A 24,941-nucleotide genomic window follows, 5' to 3' on the forward strand; every position below is an offset into this window, starting at 1 on the left:
TCTCTCTCTTCTTTTTAATAAGGCTGGCTAATGGTTTATCTATCTTATTAATTCTTTCAAAGAACCAACTCCTGGTTCTGTTGATCTGTTCCACAGTTCTTCTGGTCTCGATTTCGTTGAGTTCTGCTCGAATCTTTATTAACTCCCTTCTTCTCTTGGGTGTAGGATCTATTTGCTGTTTTTTCTCTAGCTCCTTTATGTGTAAGGTTAGCTTTTGTATTTGAGTTCTTTCCAGTTTTTGAATGGATGCTTGTATTGCGATGTATTTCCCCCTTAGGACTGCTTTTGCTGCATCCCAAAGATTTTGAACGGTTGTATCTTCATTCTCATTAGTTTCCATGAATCTTTTTAATTCTTCCTTAATTTCCTGGTTGACCCTTTTATCTTTTAGCAGGATGGTCCTTAACCTCCATGTGTTTGAGGTCCTTCCAAACTTCTTGTTGTGATTTAGTTCTAATTTCAAGGCATTATGGTCCGAGAATATGCAGGGGACAATCCCAATCTTTTGGTATCGGTTCAGACCCGATTTGTGTCCCAATATGTGGTCTATTCTGGAGAAAGTTCCATGTGCGCTTGAGAAGAATGTGTATTCAGTTGAGTTTGGATGTAAAGTTCTGTAGATATCTGTGAAATCCATCTGGTCCAGTGTATCATTTAAAGCTCTCGTTTCTTTGGAGATGTTGTGCTTAGAAGACCTATCGAGTATAGAAAGAGCTAGATTGAAGTCACCAAGTATAAGTGTATTATTATCTAAGTATTTCTTCACTTTGGTTAATAATTGATTTATATATTTGGCAGCTCCCACATTCGGAGCATATATATTGAGGATTGTTAAGTCCTCTTGTTGAATAGATCCTTTAAGTATGATATAGTGTCCCTCTTCATCTCTCACTACAGTCTTTGGGGTAAATTTTAGTTTATCTGATATAAGGATGGCTACCCCTGCTTTCTTTTGAGGACCGTTCGAATGGTAAATGGTTCTCCAACCTTTTATTTTCAGGCTGTAGGTGTCCTTCTGTCTAAAATGAGTCTCTTGTAGACAGCAAATAGATGGGTCCTGCTTTTTTATCCAGTCTGAAACCCTGCGCCTTTTGATGGGGTCATTAAGCCCGTTCACATTCAGAGTTACTATTGAGAGATATGAGTTTAGTGTCATCATGATATCTATTCAGTCTTTGTTTTTGTGGACTGTTCCACTGAACTTCTTCTTAAAGAGGAAGTTTAAGAGTCCCCCTTAAAATTTCTTGCAGAGCTGGTTTGGAGGTCACATATTCTTTTAGTTGCTGCCTGTCTTGGAAGCTCTTTATCTCTCCTTCCATTTTGAATGAGAGCCTTGCTGGATAAAGTATTCTTGGTTGCATGTTCTTCTCATTTAGGACCCTGAATATATCCTGCCAGCCCTTTCTGGCCTGCCAGGTCTCTGTGGAGAGGTCTGCTGTTACCCTAATACTCCTCCCCATAAAAGTCAGGGATTTCTTGTCTCTTGCTGCTTTAAGGATCTTCTCCTTATCTTTGGAATTTGCAAGCTTCACAATTAAATGTCGAGGTGTTGAACGGTTTTTATTGATTTTAGGGGGGGATCTCTCTATTTCCTGGATCTGAATGCCTGTTTCCCTTCCCAGATTAGGAAAGTTTTCAGCTAGAATTTGTTCAAATACATATTCTGGCCCTCTGTCCCTTTCGGCGCCCTCGGGAACCCCAATTAAACGTAGGTTTTTCTTCCTCAGGCTGTCGTTTATTTCCCTTAATCTATCTTCATGGTCTTTTAATTGTTTGTCTCTTTTTTCCTCAGTTTCCCTCTTTGCTATCAACTTGTCTTCTATGTCACTCACTCGTTCTTCCACCTCGTTAACCCTCGTCGTTAGGACTTCTAGTTTGGATTGCATCTCATTCAATTGATTTTTAATTTCTGCCTGATTAGCTCTAAATTCTGCAGTCATGAAGTCTCTTGAGTCCTTTATACTTTTTTCTAGAGCCACCAGTAGCTGTGTAATAGTGCTTCTGAATTGGCTTTCTGACATTGAATTGTAATCCGGATTTTGTAACTCTGTGGGAGAGAGGTCTGTTTCTGATTCTTTCTTTTGAGGTGAGGTTTTCCTTCTAGTCATTTTGCTCAGTGCAGAGTGGCCAAAAGCAAGTTGTATTGGGAAAAAGAGAAAAAGAGAGGAGAGAAAGAAGGAAAGAAAAGAGAAAGAGAAAAAAAAGGGAAGAGAAAAAAAAAACCGAAAGAAAAAAAAAAGAAAAAGAGAAAGAAAAAGAAAGGAGAAAAAAAAAGGGGGGGTGGGGGAAGGAAACAAATCAAAAAGCAAAACAAAAAAAAACAAAAACAAACAAACAAACAAAAAAAAAAAAAAAAAAAAGAACCACAGGGGAGTATCTTCTGATTCTGTATTCTTTAAGTCCCTTGGCTTCTCCTGGAAGTTGTCCGTCTAGCTGGTGTTCTGGGGGAGGGGCCTGCTGTGCTGATTTTCAGGTGTTAGCAGTTGGGGGAGCTGCTGTGCCCCTGCCTGGTGCAGGGCTCGGTGGGGGTTGTTTACCCCGTGAGGCCGCAGGAGGAACAGCCCCAGTGGCGGGGCCGCTCTGGAAACCTGGATTCAGCTCCGGCGGGAACTCCGTCTGCAGGGCCTGGAGGCTCCGGGGCGGGGCCGCTGATCTGCTCAGCTGGGGCAGGAGCGTCCTTGCTGTCCTGGGCCCTCCCGGCCTCTGCCTGTCCCGGGGGAGGCCGGATCCTGGGCTGGGGCCCGGCGCCCTGTGCTCCGGCGCCTGCGCTGGTGGATTCGCGTTCCCGGGCCGCGCAACCCCCTCCGCGGAGCCGCCGCCCGAGCCCCTCCGAGCTGCTCCTGGAACCGCGCAGCCCCCTCCGCACGGAGCCTCTTCCTCTGCCCGAGCCCGGCCGAGCTGCTCCCGGGGCCGCGCAGCCCCCTCCGCGGAGCCGCCCCCGAGCCCCCCCAGCTGCTCCGGGTCCCACCGCCCGCGCTGCAGCCCTTAGGGAGCTCGGCGCACTCTCCTGGGCGCGCAGTTGCTGTTACTGTCCCGGGGAGCCCGAGGGCATCCCCGCCCTCCTGGGTCCTGCTCCACCTCCCCGCGAGCCCCTTTCCGCCGGGAAGGTCAGTGCAGCTCCTGCTCCTCCGGGACGGGGCTCTCCTGTCCTGGGGACACTCGCCCCGGCCTCAGCCCGGCTCCTCGCGGGGCCCCTCCCCCTTGGAGGCCTTTGTTTCTTTATTTCTTTTTCCCCGTCTTCCTACCTTGATAGAAGCGCGAACTCTTCTCACTGTTGCATTCCAGCTGGTCTCTCTTTAAATCCCAGGCCGAATTCATAGATTTTCAGGATAATTTGAAGGTTTTCTAGGTAGTTTGGTGGAGACAGGTGATTTGGAGACCCTACTCTTCCGCCATCTTGCTCCTCCCCGCTTACATTTTATTTTCTTGATCTTCTTTAGTTATCTGTGTTCTCTTGTAGCTCACTGAGCTGCTTTAAAATGATTATTTTGAATTCTTTGTCCAGCAATTCATATGTTTTCATTTCTTTGAGATCTGTTATTGGAAAATTAGTGTGTTCCTTTGGTGGTATCATATTTCCTTAATTTTTTTTGTGTACTGTGGTAGTCTTGTATTGATATCTGTGCATTTGATGGAGCGGTCATCTCTTCCAGTATTAGGGACTTGTTTTGATGGTTAAAGATCACCTGTGGGTGAGGGCACTGTCTTAATGGGATGTGGCAGCTCTGGCTCTAGGGAAGACCCAACCACATAGTTTCTATGTAGCTTCTTCAGTGAGGTCAGTGTTGGCATAGTTTTAGGGGTTCTCAGTAGCCTAGGCTACAAGTGTTCACAGTGGCAATGAAGACTGTTGGGGACTTCCATATCCTTTTTCCTCCTGTGTAGACTGTTAATGGTTGAGGGGATCCCTCCTGGCACAAGGTCTGGCTCCTGAGCCCCCTTGTAGTGGTGGTGACACTGGTGTCTGATATGTGGGCACTTTGGAATACCAGAAGCTCTGGGGTCTGAGGAAGTAGCTATTCCACAGCAGTGGTGACTTCAGTGGCTGCCATGTAGATTCCTGTAGAGCAGCCATGGGACTAGGGTTTGGTGCATGGGACTGTGCAGAGCAGCACGAAGGTGGAATGTGAAATGTGCATGCATGTGGAGCACTGGGACTCTGGAATCAAGGCACGTGCAGGATTGGGGCATGTGGCAGTGCTGGTCCTGGGGCAGCATGGTAGCAGCTCCTTCTGGGGAGAAGGGCACAGTAGAGTCTCCATCTCTGGGTGTTTTATTGGCAGTAGTGCCTGTTGGTTATCTCAGTAGCTGATGCTCCTGGTGTCCTCTGTGGAGCAGCATGCTAGGATCCCCATGACAGACACTATAGGATCCTCTACTGTGAGTGCTGTGTGGAGTCTGTGCTATTCTGGAAGCTGCTGAGATCCTCAGTGGCGAAGGCTACCAGGGTCCTCTGCAGAACATGTCTCTGGGGACTGTGATGGCAGCCCCTGTGTGACTGATACAGCCCACCTTGTTTGTTCTTAGCCAGACCTCCCAGCTCAGTCTCCCCAGGGATCCTTTCCACATAATTGTTCTCTTTTTCCTCCACTGCCTTGCTGTAGTTCTTAGTTGGGACTCTTGAGCACCCAACCCAGGCCTATTTTTGTTCATGGGTAGCAATCTACTTACTCTTTCTTATGAGAGGACAAAGAGTAGCATTTCCTCCCATTACCTTGTTCATGTCCAGAGGCCTGCTCTCATCTTTATTTTTTCTTTCTCCTTTCTTTGGATTTATAAAGTTTTGCTCTAGCTTCCTTTCTTCTGGTATACGCATAGGCTTTTTTTTTTTTTTCTTTTTTTTTTACTTGTCAGTACCTTTTTAGATGCATCTTACAAGTTCTGATATTTAATATCTTAGCATTTAGTTCTTAATATTTTGAAATTTTAATTATGATTCATTCTTTGAACTATGAGTTAGGTGTTTCTTCATTTCCACATTTATGGGATTTCACTTTTTACTGCTTTATTTCTAATCTGATTACATTGTGGTCATAGAATTTGGATTATATGATGATAAAAATGAAATTTGTTGAGATTTACATTAGGACCCAGAGGGTGGTTAATTATGAAACTGTGCCACATGCGCTTTAAAATACATACAGTCTCCATTTCTTGAGCATATTTGTTAAGTCAGATTTTAAAATTAGATTATTAAACTTTCTATTGTTACAGTGTTTTGTTTTGGTGGCAGAGGAGTTGGCCTGATTTACTGAAATGAATTCATTAAAATGTTGCATTATCATACTGTATTTGTTTTTTCTTCTAGTTCTTCCAGTTTTTGAATTATGTATTTTGCTTATATACTTGCATTATATATTTTGAAGTTATTTTGTTAGGTGGAAGTTCAGGACTGTTTTATTTTCCAGTGAAATGAACCTTAATCATTATGTAGTGAACTTTCTTTGGTTTAGTGACTCTGCCTTAATATGTATTTTTTCTGATAGAAATATAGCTATAGTATCTTCATTTTGCTTAATAGTTGCCTCATAAATCTTTTACTATCCTTTTCTTGCATTTGTTTTGTATCTTTCTGTTTTACAGATTTATCTTTTAAATAAGGTATAACTGGATTCCTCCCTCCCCCACCCAGTTTTTCTGCCTTTGTCTTTTTTAGAAAATTTGGAGCACTTATATTGATTAACTATTACGTTTTGGTTTATTTCTGCCACCTTGTTTTGTGGTTACCACAGAAGTTTTAAGATGTGTGCTTAACTTACCAAATTGTAAATTTAATCATTTTCCATCTTTCTCCAGATAATATAAGAATCTTAAAACAATTTAATTTTGATCATCATCCTCCTGACCTCTGTGCTATTGTTTGTTGTATAGTTTAGTTCCTTCTCACTTTTAATCCCTCAGGAAATAATTACTCTTTTATGCAGTTAGTATTTATTTAGGTGTATACATATTCATTATTGCTACTGCTGAGAATTTCTTACATCTTAGATCTGTCATCTTAGGATCATAGTCCTTTTTGAAGTCCTTTAGAGTACATTTTATGTGTGTTGATTTTATTTGCCTGAAATACATTATTGCCAGGTATAGAATTTTAAGTTGACAGTTACTTTTCCATTGCACATTGGAGATGTTATTCCACTGTTTTAATTTTGTGTGCATTATCACGAAGCCCGTACCTAGTCTGTTTTTCCTTTTAAGTAATGTGTCTCTGGCTACTGTTATGATCTTCTCTTTGCTTTTGGAATTCTACAGTTCCACTGTTTTGGAAGGGTGCGTGTGTCCGTGTGCATGTAAACACTTCTATGTTCATCCTGCTTAGAATTTGTAGGATGTGAAACTGTAGGTTGGAGTCCAGAAAACTGTTGTTGTATTGCCCAATTTACCTCTTCTTCCAAGCTTTTGATATGTATTATGTCTGATTTGTCATTCTCTCCTGTTATTTAACCTGTCTTTTCATTTTTTTCATCTCAATGACAATTTTTTCACATCTACCTGAAGAAAAATCAGAGTAGTGCTAGGGAAAGGGAAGGAAGGAATATTTTATAGGCAACCTACCGAAGTCAACCACACCTGTCCTTTATTTATTTTTTAATGTTTTAAATCCTTGTTTTATGTTAATACATAGTTGTGGTTTTTTTTCTCATATTTGGGGGAGGTTCATGCACCATTTTAGTTCTTCTATGCTTATAGCCCGACATATAGTTTCAACCTTTATGTTCTGTGCAGTCTAGGTAGCATCTGTTGGCTCCACATTGTGAAATAAAGAAATTAGAACATAATTCATGCATTTACATTTTATCTGATACCTCATACTCCCTAATTTTTATTGGATATATTATAATTTTAGCTCTTTTTGGGGGTACCTTTATACTTTTAAATAATATAGTTAAACTTTTTTGTTATTTTGTTACTTTGCTTATCACATTTAAGGAGTATCTGTTGACCTGTGTTTTTGAAAGATAAGGAGCATAAATATTCCTTGTATTCCATTTACTTATTCTCCCTTCTTGATAATTTTAACTCTTCATAGCTATACTACCAAGGTTCTACTCTGTATGGTAAGTCCTGAAGTTGTCGTGACCTACTTCTGTACCGAAATGAATTTAATGCTCTTCCTATTACTTCTTTGATTATCATATTTTTGTCTTCATTGCTGCGAGGGTGGAATTTATTATCACATACATTTTACAAGAAGTGTTCATGTGGATGATACTTCACTGAATTTTACATGTGTGGAAATGTTTGTTAGCTTCATACTTACATGAAAACTTGGCTCGGTATGGACTTCTTAAGCCACACTTATCTCCTGAGGAAATGTTCTGGCATTCGAATGTTGTTGTGGAGAAGTAAAGGTTAACTTTTTTCCTCTTGTCTGGTAGGAAAGAGGAATAACTCATTTGGTTTTTTATACTGTTTGATAGTGAGATCAAACAACTTCTCTCTCTCTCTCTCTCTCTCTCTCTCTTTTTGATATGTGGTGGTGGTGATAATAGCATGAAAATATACTCCAAAGTTAAAGTAGATGTTGCAGTTAACATATATACTCTCTGGTAGGGGCTGGCAGATGATGGCCAGCCCCTACAAGATAGGTCAAATCTGACTTGCCATCTTTTTCTATGTCCAGAGGCTAAGAATGGTTTTTATAAAGGAATAATGTTGAGCAATTTGATGATGGGTAACACTAGCCTTGAATCCCTATATGTAACATGTTATCTTTCTCAAGAGAATTCTGTTTCTTTGTTAATAGGAGCATTTAAATAGGAATATTTTTAAAAAGTTGTGTTTAACTATTTTCATATTGAATTTCATCAATAAAATATTTACAGAAATTTGTTTTCTCTTGCTGTGTGAATAATGTGTAACATCTTTGATTTTTTGCCCTCTGATCCTCAAGCCTTTTTCCAGAAGAATTCTGCTGACCTCTACTCTGTTGTAAATCCAGAATGGGTTTGATTCAGGGATGCTTTTGAATCTAGTGGAGTGTCCCTTGGATCTATCTCTTTGTTTCAAGTGTGGGCCTCAGAGTTGTAACTTTCAGTTCCTGGGTACAGTGAGTGATCCATCCGCAGGCATTGTTGGCACCCTTTGGGTCTCATTGAGACCCTTTCTACACCTTGAGTCTCCTCAATAGATCTGTCCTGCACTGATACTGCAGTTGTAGGCTTCGTTTCTGATGTAGAAATATCTATCATTTCTATTCCAATAAGAACTACTCTTGTCTTTGGCCTGTTTCAGTCTGTCATATTTGATTTGTCTGATGCTTATTCAGTTGACATTTAAATCTGTTTCTGCCCTGCATTGAACCTAGGCTATATGTTGGCTTCTTTAGTTGGAGTATACTTCCATGCCTATGCAGTGCATCTTCTTTTTTTGGACCTTGTTAGATATCCCTTAGTAATCAGAAAGAGAACCTTTCTTTGTCATATTTCAAAACCCACTCCCATCTATTCTGTCTAAATGGCCTTTTAGTACTTACTGAATGGCAAAATGAGTTTAACAGCTTAGGCCACCAGTTCTGTTACATTCTATCTATGATTTTCCCTGAAGAGAGGATCTTAAAACCTAGCATTATCTTTAGTATGGAATTTAAGTTAATTGGAATCATACATACATAAGCTCATCATCATAAGAAGGAAAACACTGTATTTAGAAGTATATTTTATGAGAAGATATGCAGAGGCTGCTCTGAGAAGGATAACTAGAGTAGCAAAGAGCCTGGAAATCATATTATATAGAGGAAACACTTGAAGGTAGTGGAGTTGTTAAATTAAGCCTAGTGGGAAAGTTGGGAACCACATACGCAGTTTTGAACCCAATAGTCATAGCTGTGAAAGCATCTTTTATATTTAAAAGATAACATGAATGTGTTTTTTACAGCCTGTTCCTTCATAGAAAAATATCAAAAATATACCCACTGATTTGGCAACAGTAAATCAAGACATGGACAAGGAGAAAAGCAACACAAAATCAAGGTAAAATAAGATAATGAAATTAAAATTTCAATAGTAATGACTGGTGGTAAGCCATTCTGATAAAGCAGAGTGTGCATTGTCATGTGGGGGTGGGGATTGGGTGAGGGTGCTGGAGTTTAACAAACCTTAGGGAGTGGTTCTCAACAAGATAGGCAGATTAATACTGGCTCCTTCCCCAGACCAGTCTTGGATATGCCAAAAAAGTGAGAAAGGGAGTTGATGGAAATGAGAAGTTAACCAACAGCTGAAAAACCCCAGGAAGGCAAAAAGGTGGTTAGATATAGGTAGATGGAGAAGAGGTCAGAGAGATTGATATGCTTTCTTTTCTTTTTCACATTCCTGTTGGTGGATCAGCATCCACTCAGCAGGAAGAAAATAACAGAGATGAGGAAGTACTGGAAGATACTGACCTCTGTTTAAATCTCATGGGCTAAACTCATGCTCTTACTGTGTCCTTTCTGAAATCCGACCAAATGATCAAAATTTGGGATTGTGGGAATAAACACACAAAAGGAGGAGAGAGGAGACAAAAGCACATGGGAGCTACCAGTGTAGTTTTGGAAGCTTGGAAACAGAAGGATAAGTGATTACTGATTTTGCAGAGCAGACAGTGCAAACCTAAGGTGGCAGGGAGTGAAGCCCAGAAGGGACTGCTTCATCCCTGCCCCCACATCACCTCCCACCTGTAAGGATGCTACTAGATACTCAGGACTCCTCTCAAAGTGGCAGTGGCAGCAGCAGTGGCAGCGAAAGCAGTAACCTGAAAGTTTGTAGAAGCAGCAGTTAGAAGACAGATCCCCTTCCTTAATCTCACTCAGCCAAGAGAATGTTTCCTCTTTCATTCCAACAGACGAGATCCAGGATGTGGGGACACCAAACACAGCTAAGAGTATATTACTGTACCCAAATTATATAACCTTAGTATTCTTTCTCTGCTGGACTTTGAGAAAGCTCACAGCCAACATCTAACTAAGCACATTATCCTCTGGGAAACTGACCAGCCAACAAGAAAGATCTATATAGATAAGGCCAATTGGAAAACAACAAGCCTCAGATTATCCCACAGTGAAACCTACCAGTTGACAGATTCCACCAGTGCATGAAGAATGGTCTCATTGCTATCTTGGTGATGATTCTTAAATATGAAAGGATCATTTGACAGAAACTAAATCACAGAAGCCTGGAGAAAATACACTGTGTAGGGAGAAGAAAAGTTCAGTAACACCCAGCTCAAGCCTATCCTAGGTTGTCAGGAGACAGAAGAAATAACATTAGGAGAATAAAAAATAAGGCACCTGGGTGGCTCAGTGATTGTCTGCCTTTGGTTCAGGTGGTGATCTCGGGATCGAGTCCCACATCAGGCTGCCCATGGGGAGCCTGCTTCTCCCTCTGCCTGTGTCTCTGCTTCTCAGTCTCTCATGAGTGAATAAATAAAGTCCTAAAAAAATTAGGGAACGTTTGGGGAAAAATAGCTTTTAGAAATTATATAATAGCAGAAATGGAGATTGAGAGGATAGGTGAAAGATAAAGTCGAGGAAGTTCTCCAGAAGAAAAAAGGAAAAGGTAGAGATAGAAAGTAAAGATAAGAAAAAGGGATACATAGACAAAAAAAATAAGATGCCTATAATCACAACAAATGCTAATGGGCTAGACTTGGGGGTGTGTGTATGTGTGTGTGTATTTTAAATGTCAAACTGAATTAAATGCATGTATGGAGGGATCCCCGGGTGGTGCAGCAGTTTAGCGCCTGCCTTTGGCCCAGGGCATGATCCTGGAGACCCGGGATCGAATCCCACGTCGGGCTCCCAGTGCATGGAGCTTGCTTCTCCCTCTGCCTATGTCTCTGCCTCTCTCTCTCTGTGTGACTATCATAAATAAGTAAAAAACAAAAACAAAAAAAATGCATGTATGGAAACATGTTGGAAAGCAAAAGGATACCAACAGATGAAAAGTAAAATGGTGCCTCCATATTCTCTTCTGGGTCATAGGGAACAATTACAAGACTTCACCTTTGTGGACCATAAAACTCCTTTGAACAAATTCTCAAAGCATCTCAATAGATCATATACTCCTTTATCACAGTAGACATCAGTTACAAGAGGTTAACTAGAAAACCACTCTACATTTGGAAGTGAAATATAATGTCTGAAAACAGATACTTTTCTGAGTGACTCCCTCTGATGAAAGGAGGAAACCGTGTAGAACTAATAATAGAAAAGCAAGAAACAAAGAAGAAAGGAAGGAGCTGAACCTTCCCCACTAACCCTGTCACATTTAAGTGGTGTGGTATAGCTGATTCAGCTGCACAGAGAGAAATTTATAGTCCTACAACTTACATTAGCAAACAAGATAGCCTGTAAAATTCATGACCTAACAATCCATTGTAGTAAGGGGGAAATACTGAACAGAATAAACCAAAAAACAAATTGAGGGAAGGAGATAAATAGTATCAGAAATTAACAAAATAGAAATCAAAGAGAGAAAATCAGGGAGAGCAACAGCTGTCAAGTCAAATTGGCAGACCTTTGACAGAATCAACCAGGAAAAAGAAAGTCACAAGTGACTTTGCACAGCTCTAGGAAACATCACTTAGCATGTGTTCACTTTATATACTGCCTCCTAAAGCACAAATGCAAGGGGAGCGGAGTGGTGCCGGGCAGTGGCTCTATAACCATCACCAAGGAGGTGGGAAATGGGAAATACATCAGCACAGAACTATTTGCAGTTAAAAAGATGAGAAAATTGGGGCACCTGAGTGGCTCAGTTGGTTAAGCATCTGATTTTGGCTCAGATCATGATCCTGGAATCCTGGGATCGAGCCCTGAGTCAGTCTGCCAGGTTGCAGGGGAGAGTAGGGGCCTGCTTGTCCCTCTCCCTCTGCCCCTCCTCACTGCTCCTGCTCTTTCCCACTCATGCTCTTTCTCTTTCCCTCAATTTTTTTTAAGGATGAGAAAATTAAGTATGGCAGTTAGTCTGAAACAAAATGTAAAAGTTTTAAGAAAAGTATGAACAAAACAGGCTCAATAAGTAATAGGCAAGGTGAACTTTTAAAAATTTTTATTTAAGTTCTAATTAGTTAACATTTAGTGTTCTAGTGTTCTAGGTGTATGATGCAACAATTCAGTATCCGAATAACACCCAAAGTTCATCAGGGCAGTTGTACTCCTTAATCCCCATCACCTGTTTTCACCATCCCTCCTCATCCTCCCCTCTGATACCATTAGTGTATTCTCTAGAGTTGAGTCTTGTTTCTTGATATGCCTCTCTTTTGTTCCCCTCTACTCATTTTTTTTCTCAAATTCCACATATGAGTGAAATCATACAGTATTTTTCTCTGACTGACTTATTTTGCTTAGCACAATACTCTCAAGTTCCATCCACATCATTGCAAATGGCAAGATTTTGTTCTTTTTTATCCACTGAAATTGTTGAATTTGTAATTCTGAATCATGACTGCCTCCCCACCTACCCCTTCCCCACAGACCACACATACCAGGCTTAGGCAGATTTCCAGAGATTTTGAGTTTCTACTAGGTTTATAAGTTCTAACAGAAATTCAATAAATGGATAATTACAATCTTATACAACTTCTTCCACAGAACAGAAAAAGAAAATATCCTTAAATTGAGCTAGGATTGCTTGTACAATCTTTTATATATATATGTAAGATAATTGATTTGAAAGAGAGAGGGTATGTATGCATGTACATGGGGGTAGGGGCAGAGAGATTTAAGCAGACTCTATGCTGAGTCCAGAGCCCAAGGTAGGGCTTGATCTCATGACCCTGAGATCACAACCTGAGCCAAAACCAAGAGTGGCACTGACTGTGCCACCAGTCAGTTTATACAATCTTCTAAGTTAGTTTCATTCACAACCTTAGAAGCAGAAAACCCTAAATAAGATATTAACCTACAGGTTACATTTGCATATACAAATGGATGATATACCAAGGTCAAATTGAGTAGCCTATCTGGAAAATGCAAGGTTGGTTCAACATTAGAAAGTGCATCAATACCAATAACTATTAATAGATTAAAGGAAGAAAAGCATTTGATAAAATGCATTGTCTCTTAATGATAAAAACCCGTGGCAGACTATATGATTAAGGGCATTTATCAAAAAACCTGAAGCAAATATTTTAACAAGACTTAAAAATATCCCTCTTAAATTGAGAAAAGTGATAAGGATACTTGTGATTGCCACTTATATGTGACATCCTATTAAAGGTCATAAGGCAATAAGACAAAAAGATGAAATGAAAACTGGAAGGTTTGAAAAAGAAACAAATCGTAATCAGTTATAGATGATTGATGTCTAAAAAAGTATAGAAGAATTTATGAAGTTTTATAATTAATAAGTGAATTTCATTTCGCAAGGCTGCTAGATTAAAATCAGTGTAAGTGAATTTCATTCCTGTAGTCCAACAATAGATTGAAATTTTAATTTTAGTTATAACTACCATTTGTGTAATAGTAATGAAAAATCCAGTACCTAGGAAAAATCATTTTTAAATTTATGTGTTTGACCTTTGTGGAGAAAACTACAAAATTTAATTGAGAATGCAACAGAATTTACATGGAAAATGAAAAGGCCGAGGATATGTAAGCCCTCTTTAAGAAAAAAAAAATCTGAGGTGTGAACCTACAGCTATGACAACTTTAAGCAATTAAAGCAGTGTGATAGGGCAGCCCAGGTGGCTCAGTGGTTTAGTGCGCCTTCAGCCCAGGGGTGATCCTGGAGACCTGGGATCGAGTCCCAAGTCAGGCTCCCTGCATGGAGCCTGCTTCTCCCTCTGCCTGTGTCTCTCTGCCTCTCTCTCTCTCTCTGTCTCTCTCTGTCTCTCATGAATAAATAAAATCTTAAAAAAAAGTGTGATAGAAAAACAAGGATAGACAAAGAACGAGGGGTGGATAATTGTATACATTTGGAGTGATGCAGACTTGGTGTTACAGGTCAGGGAAAGAAAGGATGGGGATGTTCAGTAATGTGCAGTGACAATTGCATTATATTACGGGGTGGGAGTAGGGAGAATTGGATTTGCCCCTCACATCACACCCCGAACTCAAGGATGAATTGTGAAAGGCAAAACTTTAAAACTATTAAGAAAAAGTAAGAGAATTTTGTCAAGATTGGAGTAAGGACAGGTTTCTGAAGAATAAACACAAATTGTAGATGCAAAGATAGTTATATTAAAGGGAAGAACGAAGACTTCATAAAGCGAGAAGGTGAGTCCAAACCAGAAGACATTTTCAGCACATATGAAATAACAGATTACTATATAAATTGTGAAAAGAACTCCTAAACATTGTTAAGAAAAGGTATATAATTCAGTATAAAAAATCAACAACAACGAAAGATATGGATTAGACATTTTAATGAAGAGGAAACTGGTCAAGGTGTTTATAAATCAAGGGACTCTGAGTGTTCAAGGGAGGAGAATTTAAGAATAAAGACCCATGAGCAAGTGTGAAGTTATGCTGTCTCTTTGAAGAGAAAGTTTGCCTTCTTATTCATGTGATATTTTTGTGCAATATATCAATAGGTAGTTGTGCCCACTGAGCAGCATGTGAGGATCTACAAATGCTGAATTTCCTCCATCTTACAATAACATGGTCTGTGGCATTAGTTAGCTTCAGGCATTGGTTTTGGATTCTGTTGTAATGAAAAGGTTTTCTAACATTTACAAATAGTTGGGTAATGTATTATGAGAAGATTTTGGTTTTGGTCTTGATAAGGGTTGGTGATGGTGGTGGTTTTATAAAGAGTAATATAGGAGTATTGAGTTTCAAAAAAATGTATTCTGACCTCACTCAGCTGCTAATTAGGTAACATTTCTTTATCTTTTAAGTTAGATGAGGATTCTTAAATTCTTTCCAGCATTAACATTTCAGTAATAGTATCAGACCTCTTTTGCATTTAACTAGACTCTCCATGTTTCAGATCGGCTTTTTATGTTATTTATTTATAAATTAAAAAAAAAAAATTTTTAAGTAGGCTCCACCCCCAGCGTAGAGCCCGCGGTGGGGCTTGAACTCATCACCCTGAGATCAAGACCTGAACTGAGATCAAGAGTTGGTCGTTTAACTGACTGAGTCACCCAGGTGCCCTCAGATCTGCTTTTTAAATTGTCTTTCAAAAAATTGCTTGAAGGGATAGATATTTTATTGTAGAGTATAAAGATTTAAACTTTAAGTTCTAGAGAATGTTAACCATAGTATCTTATTTTCTTTGTCATATTAGACTTCTAAAATACGAAGAGCAAGAGTATGAAGCTGTCATACCATCGGAAAGTGAACCAGCTAAAATAACAGAAAAAGAAACCTTGAAACATAAAACATTTAGAACGTTTTCTGTACCCTTGAAGTCAGAGGAAACAGAAGACATCTATCAAGATTACTATCCAGGCATGCCAAGTTTTCTTTCGTGGAGATGGAAAGTAGTTTTCATAGCATTAAATTAAGAAAACAAGTGAACTATGTTGAAATACTAGTCTACTTCCAAATTATCGGGACTTCACTGATTTCATTAGTCATAAGTTGGTGATATCTTCAGATACAGAGCATGTCTCTCTTAAAGGGAACAAAACCTAAGTACTGGTCATCATGGTAAAAACAGCAGCAGTGATACCACTGCCACGCCAAGAATGTCTGACATTTTTGGACCAACTTAACATCACTCTTTCCCACACACCCTGTCTTTCGGGGTTTGCATGATGGGAGGACCAAGAAGTTGGGCCGGGCCTCCCCTGAGGGCCTCAGAGCCTCCTGGCTGCGCTGTGACCTTGTTGGTGCCCTTGTCTGCCATGGCACGGATTCCTCCTCTGTGTGCCTTCATTGTCTTCTTCCTTCCACCGGTCCCAAATGCACCATTAACAGGATGTAAAAGCGTTTTTTTAACCATGTTTCCTTTTTTATCCAGCTCTTTTCTTTCCTCACTTTTATGAGGGTTGCCCTTTCGTCTCCACCCATGGCCCCCTTCTTCCTCCAGCAGTCAGTCTGTTAGTGATGTCCTTAACTCTTCCACTTCTCTGCTCCTGAGTTGACAAAACTTCAACTCTAATCAGTGTGATTGTCAATGTTCTCTGCATTCACCCTCATACTGCTGAGCCTTTTTGCAGAAAACTTTCACAATCACGTGGGTTCCTTCTTTTTCCTGAGTCACAGTCTCCAGCATCAGTGGGACAGGGGGCACTGCCTGGTGCCCTTTTATGTCTCCTTTTAACTTTCCCTGTCATTCTTCACAGCATCTCTTTACACTGTCACAGTTTAACCATAAGCATTCTACTACCTGATTATGCTTCCTACTTTATAGAAAATGAAAATTAAAAATAGACGTAACCAAATGGAAACATCTAACTTGCAGCTCCCCGGCCCCATTTTAGTACTTGCCTCACATCTGGAGCTCCTTTTCTGCTACATCTTCAGGAATGTGAGGTCCATATGTCATCTCTCTCATCTTCTTTTTTAATAGCTCTTTTCTGTCTGTGCATTAATATGCTGTAGGCTTACGGCTCACCTGTCTTAAAATGACCCAGAAGCATTGTTGGGCCAATGCTCCCTTTTCACATGATGAGATCAGGCCTCTTGAAAGAGTTGCCTCAGCCTTCCCCTCCACTTCCTTCTTGTTCCCTGCTTGGGTGGGTTTGACTTCTTCATTCTACTCAGAAGACTGCAGTGTCACCAAATACCTCCACATGGTTAATTCCTTGTTAAAAGAATTAATTTGTACATAATCTTTCTTTACTAGACTAGTTTGCAAAATTTTATTCCTTTGACCACTTCCTTTTCTCTTGACTTTTGAGGAGACTACTGTCTTGGCTTTCTTTCTACTTTTCTAGCTGATCTTTTTTGTCTATTTCATGAATCTTTATTCCTCTGTCTGCCCTTTAAGTTGTTGTTTTTCAGATGTATGTGCAATTGCCTACTAATCAGTCTCTGTCTGAATATGAGTATGTTTGATTTTCAGAAGGAGCCTAAGAACTACTGGTGTACATTGAGCAAGGATGTTTTATCTGACAGATTAAAACAGAGGGAGTACCTGGACCTTACAGCAATTTGTAGGGCTGACTAAGCTTCCTTTCCAGCAAAGTGAAAAGTAAAAGTACTCTGGTCCTTCTGTTATTTTCCTCAGTAAAGAGGGCTCAGAAATACAAGACTGGATAGGAATACAAGAGCCAGGCAAAGCAATGACTTTTTGGCTTTGTTAAGGATGCAGGGCATTATACTATGAAGATAAAAACCAAGAAAGGTTTTGCACAGAGTTAACATGATTAGATTTTTGCTTTGCAGAGATCACTCTGGCTGCAGACTAAGGAATAGATTGGAAGGGAACAAGAATTGATAAGGAGCTCAGTTAAGAGGCTTTGAATATTCTGAAGGCAGGATTATCGATTAGGATGATGAGATGGTGAGAGAAGTGGTGTCAAAGATGATAGTTAGGTTTCTGGTTTGTTTGATATAATGAACAGTGATGCTATTCTCTGAGATACAAGGCCCTGAAGAAAGGTCAGGATTTGTGGGGTCTGGGGACGGATCAGGGTTCACTTTGGGGCATGTTGAATTTGAACTACCTTTGGTCCATTCTAGTGGGGATGTCATAGAAGCAGTTGACTCTATGTGTCTGGAGCTCAGAGAAGCCAGGGCTGAGATGATGCATTTGGAATAACTATAGGAGTGGAAGCTTAAGGCATGGCCATGGGTGAGATTGCCTAAGGAAAGTGTATGAAGTGAGCCAAAGAACTGTAGCAGCTCTGGTCCAAAGAAGGATGGCTGCAGTAGACACATGGGTTGGTCAGAATCAGGCTAGAGAGAATGATGAGCAAGAGGATGGGTGTGGGTATCACCAAAGCTAAAGGAAAAAATTATATCAGAAATGGGGGTAGGTCCTGGTTGAAGATGGTGATGTAGAAAGATTCTGAATTTACCTCTTCCCACAGACACACCAAATCTACAGCTACATATGTGGCAGTTTCCTCTAGAAAACACCCCAAAATTGGCTGATCAACTCCTAGTGATTGGGTGAATAAAGAAAAAAGCTGTGTCAAAATGGTTAGGAGAGGCCAAGACACAATCTCACTGTAAACCCTACCCACAGTGTAGCAATCCACATTCAGGAGGAAACTCAGAATCCTGATCTCCCTGAGGAGCAAAGAGTTGGAACCCCTACATTGGTCCCCTCAAATTTTAAGATCTATGCCTGTAAGATGAGCTCCCAAAACAGCTAGCTTTGAAACCCAGGGCTTTAATCTATGAGACCTACAAAGCTATACTGAACTGAAAAACAGTTCTTAAGGGCTCATGCAGACTTGCCACCCCAGAGCCTAGAACACAGACAGGTGGGAGACTAAAAAGTTCCCAGTTGTTCAGTGAAAGAAGCCTATTTGTCCTAACTCTGAGGGTCAGGCTTCTGAAACACACACCCAAGGGCCCACTGAAATGCTTTCCAAGATGGAGGCTGGCAGATGCCATCCTTACCCTCTCCCTTGCTCCAAGCCACCATTTTCTCCCAGAATAGAATATATACACTCATCTGGCACCCTGATTTTTGTGACCACCACCTTTGGGATACCTCTTGATGGCCTGACTGGTGTCCAGAGGTGCTTACACTCACAAGTCCCGTAGGCCTGTAATAAGGGGAGAAAGAGTTCTTAATTGGCTCCACCCAGGGCCCAGCACACACAGAAGACTGAGACACACCCCAGGTTGTTCTGAAAAAGGAGTCTGTTGGCTTGTCCTATAGCTTCAGCCTGCAGAGCTGGCCTCTTGTTTGGCTGAAGTGCTGTCTGGGGACAGAGGCCAATGGGCACCATCTTGGTACTTTCCTTCTGCCTCATTCTGGGTCCCTGGAATCTCCTCAGGAGGGAGCTTGTGCACTGATGCTGCACCCTGATTTTTGTGTCTGCCATCCAGGAGACCCTTTTGAACTCCTGGCTTTGGTAACCATGGGGTTTGCACGTGTGAGTCTGCTGAACTGTTGCAAGTGGAGAAATAGTTCTTAGTGCCCATCCCAGGGACAGAGCAGAGATAGCATACTGAGGTGTACCCACAGTCTGTCAGATTAATGTTGGGGGGGGGTGTAGGTTAATCACTTATGTCCTAGTATGAAGGTTAAAAGATAAAAGTAGTAAAAAGAACCATAAATGCAAAGTTTTGTTAATGGATACACAGGATAAAAAGATGTAAATTGTGAACATCAAAAGATGTAAAATGTAGGATGGAGGATTAAAAATAATAGTTTTAGAATGCATTCAAACTTATGTCGCTATCAACTTAAATAGATTGTTATAAGTTTAAGTTGTTTTATGTATGTTTCATGGTGAGCACAATGCAAAAACCTATGTAGATTCACAAAAGATAGAGGGATGTAAGAATATGTTGTAGAAAACCATCAGCTCACAAATGAGGGCAAGAGAAGAAGAAAGGAACAAAGAAATTATAAAACAGCTGGAAATCAATTATCATTAATTACTTTAATTAATGAAAGTTACATAAAACAACTTAAATTTAAATGTAAATGTACTAATTCTCCAGAAAGAAGATCTAGAGTGGCCAAATGGATTTAAAAAAAAAAAAGACCTAGGGATGCCTGGGTGGCTCAGTGATTGGGTGTCTGCCTTCAGCTCAGGGTATGATCCCAGATCTGGGATCAAGTCCCACATCAGGCTCCCTATGAGGAGCCTGCTTCTCCCTCTGCCTATGTCTCTGCCTTTCTCTCTCTCTGTGTGTCTCATGAGTGAATGAATGAATGAATGAATGAATGAATAAATAAATAAACAAACAAGACATATATATTTTTTTAAGTTTATTTGAAAAAACAGCACAGAGGGAGAGGGAGAACAGTCTCCCTGCTGAGCAGGGAGCCCAACCCAGGGCTTGACCCTAAGACCCTGAGATCATGACCTGAGCCAAAGGTAGACACTTAATTGAGCAACTCAGGTGTCCCAAATGAGACCTATCTATATATGGCTTACAAGAGATTCACTTCAGTTTGTACAAACATTCACGACTGAAATGAAAGGATGGAAAAAATATTCCATGCCCATGGAAACCAGAAGCTGTGGTCATAATAGACTGTAATAAGAGACAAAAAAGTCAATATATAATGATAAGGGGGTCCATACAGGAAGATGATATAACACTAGTAAATATGAACTCAATGTTGGGGCAATTAATACATATTGACAGACCTAAAAGAAATAGATAACAAGACAGGAAGAGTAGAGGACTTTAATGTCAATGGACAGATAGATCATCCAGACAAAAAAATAAAATAGAAAATCCCTCCTACAATAAGGAAACATTGGTCTTAACATGAGAGACCAGATGGATTTAACAGATGTAGTAAAACATTTCATCTAAAAGCAGCAGACTACACATCTCAAGTGTATGTAGGAAGGACATTCGCCAGGTTACATCATACAACGGGTCACAAAACAAGTCTTAATAAATTTAAGCAGATTGAAATCATGTCAAGCATCTTTTCTGCCACAATGGTAAAAACAAAACAAACTAGAAATAAGTTCCAAAAAGAACACTGGGGAAAAAAACAACAAAAAACAACAAAATACCCGAGACAAATAAATATGGAAGTACCAAAACTTACAGGATACAGCAAAGTAGTTAGAAAAGGGAAGTTCATAGCAGTGCAGGCCTACTTGGATAAATGAGAAAAATCTCAAACAATTGAAGTAGAAAAAGAACAAAGCCAAAGGTTAGTAAAAGGAAAAGAATAACAGATCAGAGCAGAAATAAATGAAATAGAGACTAAAAAGACAATAGAAAAGACCAATGACACTAAAAGATGATTCTTTGAAAAGATAAACTTGACAAACCTTTAGCAAGAATCACATAAGTGTAAAAAGACTCAAATATAAAACGAGAAAGAGGAGATGTTACAGTGGATACCATGGGATCAGAGGCACTATAAACAATTATGTGCCAACAAATTGGATAACCCAGAATAAATGCACAAGTTCCTGGAAACCTACAACCTACCAAAACTGAATCATGAAGAAATAGAAAATTTGAACAGAACAGTCACTATTAAGAATTTGAATCGGTAATCCACAAACAGAAGCCCAAGACCAGTTGGCTTTACTGATGAATGCTACCAAACATTCAAAGAAGATTAATACCTATCCTTCTCAGATTCTTCCAAAGGTAAGAACACTTCCAAACTCAGTTTACAAGCTCATTATTACCCCGATATCAAAATCAGACAAAGTTGCCATAGGAAAAGAAAATTACAGGTCAATATCCCTGAGGAACATGCAAAATTTCTCAACAAAATATTAGCAAACCAAATTCAACAATACATTAAAAGCATGAAACTCCTAGGAGAAAACATAAGTGGAAATGTCCTGGATGATTGGTCTTGGCAGTGATCTATTTTTGGATTTCACATTAAAAGCAAAAGTAACAAGCAAATACAAACAACTGAGACTATATCAAACCAAAAATCTGCACACTGAAGGAAAACAGCAAAATGAAAAGACTATGAAATGAGAGAAAATATTTGCAAATTATGTATCTAATAAGGGTGTCATATCCAAAATATATATAAAGAACTCCTACAACTCAATAGCCAAAAGAAACCCAAACTAATCCAACTAAAAACAGAGGACCTGAATAGACATTTTTCCAAAGACCTGCAGATGGCCAAGGTAATCATCAGGAGAATGTAAATCAAAACTGGAATGAGCTGTTTACCTCACACTTGTTAGAATGGCTATTATCGAAAGATAAGAGCTAGTGTTAGTAACAATGTGGAGAAAAGGGAACCCTTTGTGCTCTGTTGGTGGGAACATAAGTTGATGGAAGCCACTGTGGAAAATGGTATGGAGGTTCCTCAAGAAATTAGAACTACCATATGATCCAGTAATTGCTTTTCTTCATATTTATTTAAAAGAAATGAAAACTCTCAGAAAGCTGTATTATATCCCCACATTCATTGCAATGTTACTTCCAAGACAGAAATAAACTCTTGATGGATGAATGGATAAAGAAGCTGTGATATGTATACACAATGGAATATTATTCAGTCATAAGAAAATGAGATCTTGCCATTTGTGACAACATAGATGGGCCTTGGCAGCATTGTACCAAGTGAAATAAATAAGTGAAAGACAAAGTATGACAATATGATCTCACTTACAGGTGGAATCTAAAAAAACCACCAAACTCATGGGTAGAACAGGTGGTTCTAGAGGCAGGGGTTGGGAGTGGATAAAATGAGGGAAAGTTGTCAAATATATAAATTTTTAGTTAAAAATGATGAGTACAGGACATACAACATGGTGATTGTTAATAGTGTGTTGTAAATTTCAAAGTTGCTAAGAGTAAATCTTAAAAGTTCTCATCACAAGGAAAAAATGGCAACTGTGTGATTAATGTTAGCTAGACTCATGATCATTTTGCAATACGTACAAATAACAAATCCTGTGTTGTGCACCAGAAAGTAATGTTGTCAATTATATCTTAATTTTAAAAAAGAAAGATGTCAAAAGTAACAATACTGATAACGTTGTGGAGAAAGGTGAGATAGAACTCACCAACTAGAGGGAAGTGTGGTCTAGGAGCAGGTGAAACTTGATGGCAGCTCAAGCTCTATGTTGGAAGCTGGATACACAAAGGAAAAGAGGAATGGTTAATGCTGTAGGAATGAGAGGGGTGGGGTCCAAATGAAAGGCTGAAAGGATTGGTTTGGATGGGGAGAGAAACACCTCATTTATGAAGTCAGATAGGAAAGGATGATGCTGGGGTGGACTCGGCTGACTTAGCACAGGCATGTTGAAGGAATTCCCATCTGATGACTTTATGTGCCTGGGGAAGTAGGCATGAGGGTCAGGTGAAGTAGAGAGATTGGAGGTGTAGGTTCGGGGGTTTGTAGTGCATGGAGACTGAGCTAGGCTGAAAAGCCAGAAGGGCAGGTGAGCCAGGCAAACAGGATTTCAGGTTAGTGTTCAGGGTCAGTTTGTGATTCATTAAAGTGGATTTCGGAAGTTACCAATCCACTCATTTTTGGGTATTTGTCTAACAGCGCTGGGCTGTGCAGACGTAGGCATACTGAGCACATAGAGTTGGATTCTTCCAGGGCCACTGTTCTGCCATGGAGAGAAGATAAAAGAGTTGAGGGTATTGGCCAGAGTGTTGAAAGACAATGTAATTTCTGTAGGATAAAGAGACATGAAAATAAACAGAAGGAGGATGGATAGTAATGGGGCCGTGAACTGGAGGTGCTGATGAGCTAATGAAAATTGGGAGTACTGAGCAGGTTAGAAGGAGAGAGGCTGGTGCTGACAGGCTCTAGTGGGTAATCTCAGGAGTGGTTGGCTGAAGCCAGAGTAAGCCCTCCCTGAGTCAGGGCTCCAGAGCAGTTGAGTGGCCAGGCAGTTGGCAGAGAGGCCAACAAAGATGAGTATGATGCCATAAAAAGCTTGAGCTTTGGGGGAGTAGGATTTTCTTTTAGGGCGAGTTGTAAGGATTTGCAAGTGGTGAGTAGGAGCAGGGAGGGAAACAAGCCCTATGGAGGCTTTTGGAGGCATTTGGAGTGCAGGCATGTTAACAACCATTGTTTGGGAGGGCTGCACATTCCTGAGGTCTGGGAAGTCTCTGGGTTCCAATTAAGGCTTGGGAGTGAGTGTGAGAAACTCTTGGAAGAGCCTTTAGGGAGAAAGGAAGGTTTGCAAGGTTCTCTCTCAGACTTTCCACTGAAGCACACATTTCCTTGTGTGGTCTCCTGAACAAGACCTTACTCTCACCCCTAGCCCTGTCAATGAAAAACCTTACCATTCATTCAACATTTGATTTCGTGGAGCAGGATGGGTGTGTGCTCTCTGATTATACAAACAGGATGTCTTCTTTCTCTCTATCTTATCCTGTCTTGTCTCTCCTCTCATTTAGTTTTATTGGGTGAAGTAGAACTTTGCTGGCTATCTCACTTATACTCATTTTGTTTGTAATTCTGTGTCTCATCCCTACTCAATTGAAGCTCTGTGCTGTATACCACATAAATCTCTGTTAAATCAATGAAAAAGTGTAAAATTTATTAGCTTTTGAAAAACTGCATTTTCAGTAATTTCCCCATTCTTCTTCATGCTGAGAATCCACGAATCAGGTAAGTCAGGGAAGAATCTGAGAAACAGAAGAATCTTTTTTACATTTGTATCTAAGCATTTTTTGGCTGCAGTTAGCAAATTAGAGTTAACAAAAGGATTTTGTTATTTTTTTGCATGAGAATTCACATTTTAAAGACTTCTTGTAATGATAAAATTAACATTTATCTTTGTACGCACTTATTGTGTGCTGTAAACATTGATTAACTTAATCCTGGTAACACCCTATGAGGTTCTCACTGTAACAGATCTTGTTTCACAGGTGGGTAAAGAAAGGTAGATGGGTTACTTATGAAATAAATCACGGAACTGAGTGGTAAAGCTTCTAACTGCTTGGAACAAAGGCAGTCTAACTCTGAGCCCATGCTCTTCAAAACTGAAATTATTTCATGATCGACTGACTGTATGGCCTGGTGTGTAGAATTGCCCTGGTATTATTTATAGCTCTTGCTGGTTTCTCAGTTAATAATGCTTTTGTTTTCAGATTACTTTCAAAAAAGTAGAATTCAACAAGAATCTTCAAAACCAGTTTCTCGTAAGAAGGAAGAAAAACCAAAGGGAAAAAAGGATCAAACTCATGGTTGTCCAGAATTTAAGAAAAAAAGGCTTGTGTCATATGATAGAATAGGTACGTAGTATCACTGACCCAGATTGTTTAGAAGATACTACACTTTTTTCCTGATAATTTTGTGGTTTTATGTGTTTGAATAGAACACTGACTTTAGAAGAAACAATCTTACTGAATTTTATGTGTTTGGTTGCTTAAAGAACTGTTTTTTAAAAATCTTTTTGAAAACCTAAACTATCAATAGATTGAAAAATTGTACACTATGTTCTTAGAAACAATCTCTGAAGGT

The 24,941-nt window shown here is 39.8% G+C and overlaps 1 protein-coding gene across 17 annotated transcripts in view; it reads left to right on the forward strand.

The window, feature by feature from the left end:
• Positions 1 to 24,941, forward strand: part of DNAH14 (dynein axonemal heavy chain 14) — a 334,169-nt gene that overhangs the window by 18,308 nt on the left and 290,920 nt on the right. For 16 of the 17 annotated variants that reach the window (XR_012032771.1, XM_072830144.1, XM_072830141.1 and 13 more), the window contains exons 2-4: positions 8,878 to 8,972; positions 15,213 to 15,376; positions 24,569 to 24,712. Coding sequence is in view for 16 of the 17 variants with exons in the window: in XM_072830144.1 (XP_072686245.1) it covers positions 8,941 to 8,972; positions 15,213 to 15,376; positions 24,569 to 24,712 (340 nt within the window). In the remaining variant the exon portion in view is untranslated. Of the gene's footprint in view, positions 1 to 3,003; positions 3,108 to 8,877; positions 8,973 to 15,212; positions 15,377 to 24,568; positions 24,713 to 24,941 lie in introns of those variants that run through there. The other variant, XM_072830143.1, reaches the window with a different exon arrangement.

Source organism: Canis lupus, chromosome 6, assembly GCF_048164855.1.
Source record: "Canis lupus baileyi chromosome 6, mCanLup2.hap1, whole genome shotgun sequence".
NCBI lineage: Eukaryota > Metazoa > Chordata > Mammalia > Carnivora > Canidae > Canis > Canis lupus.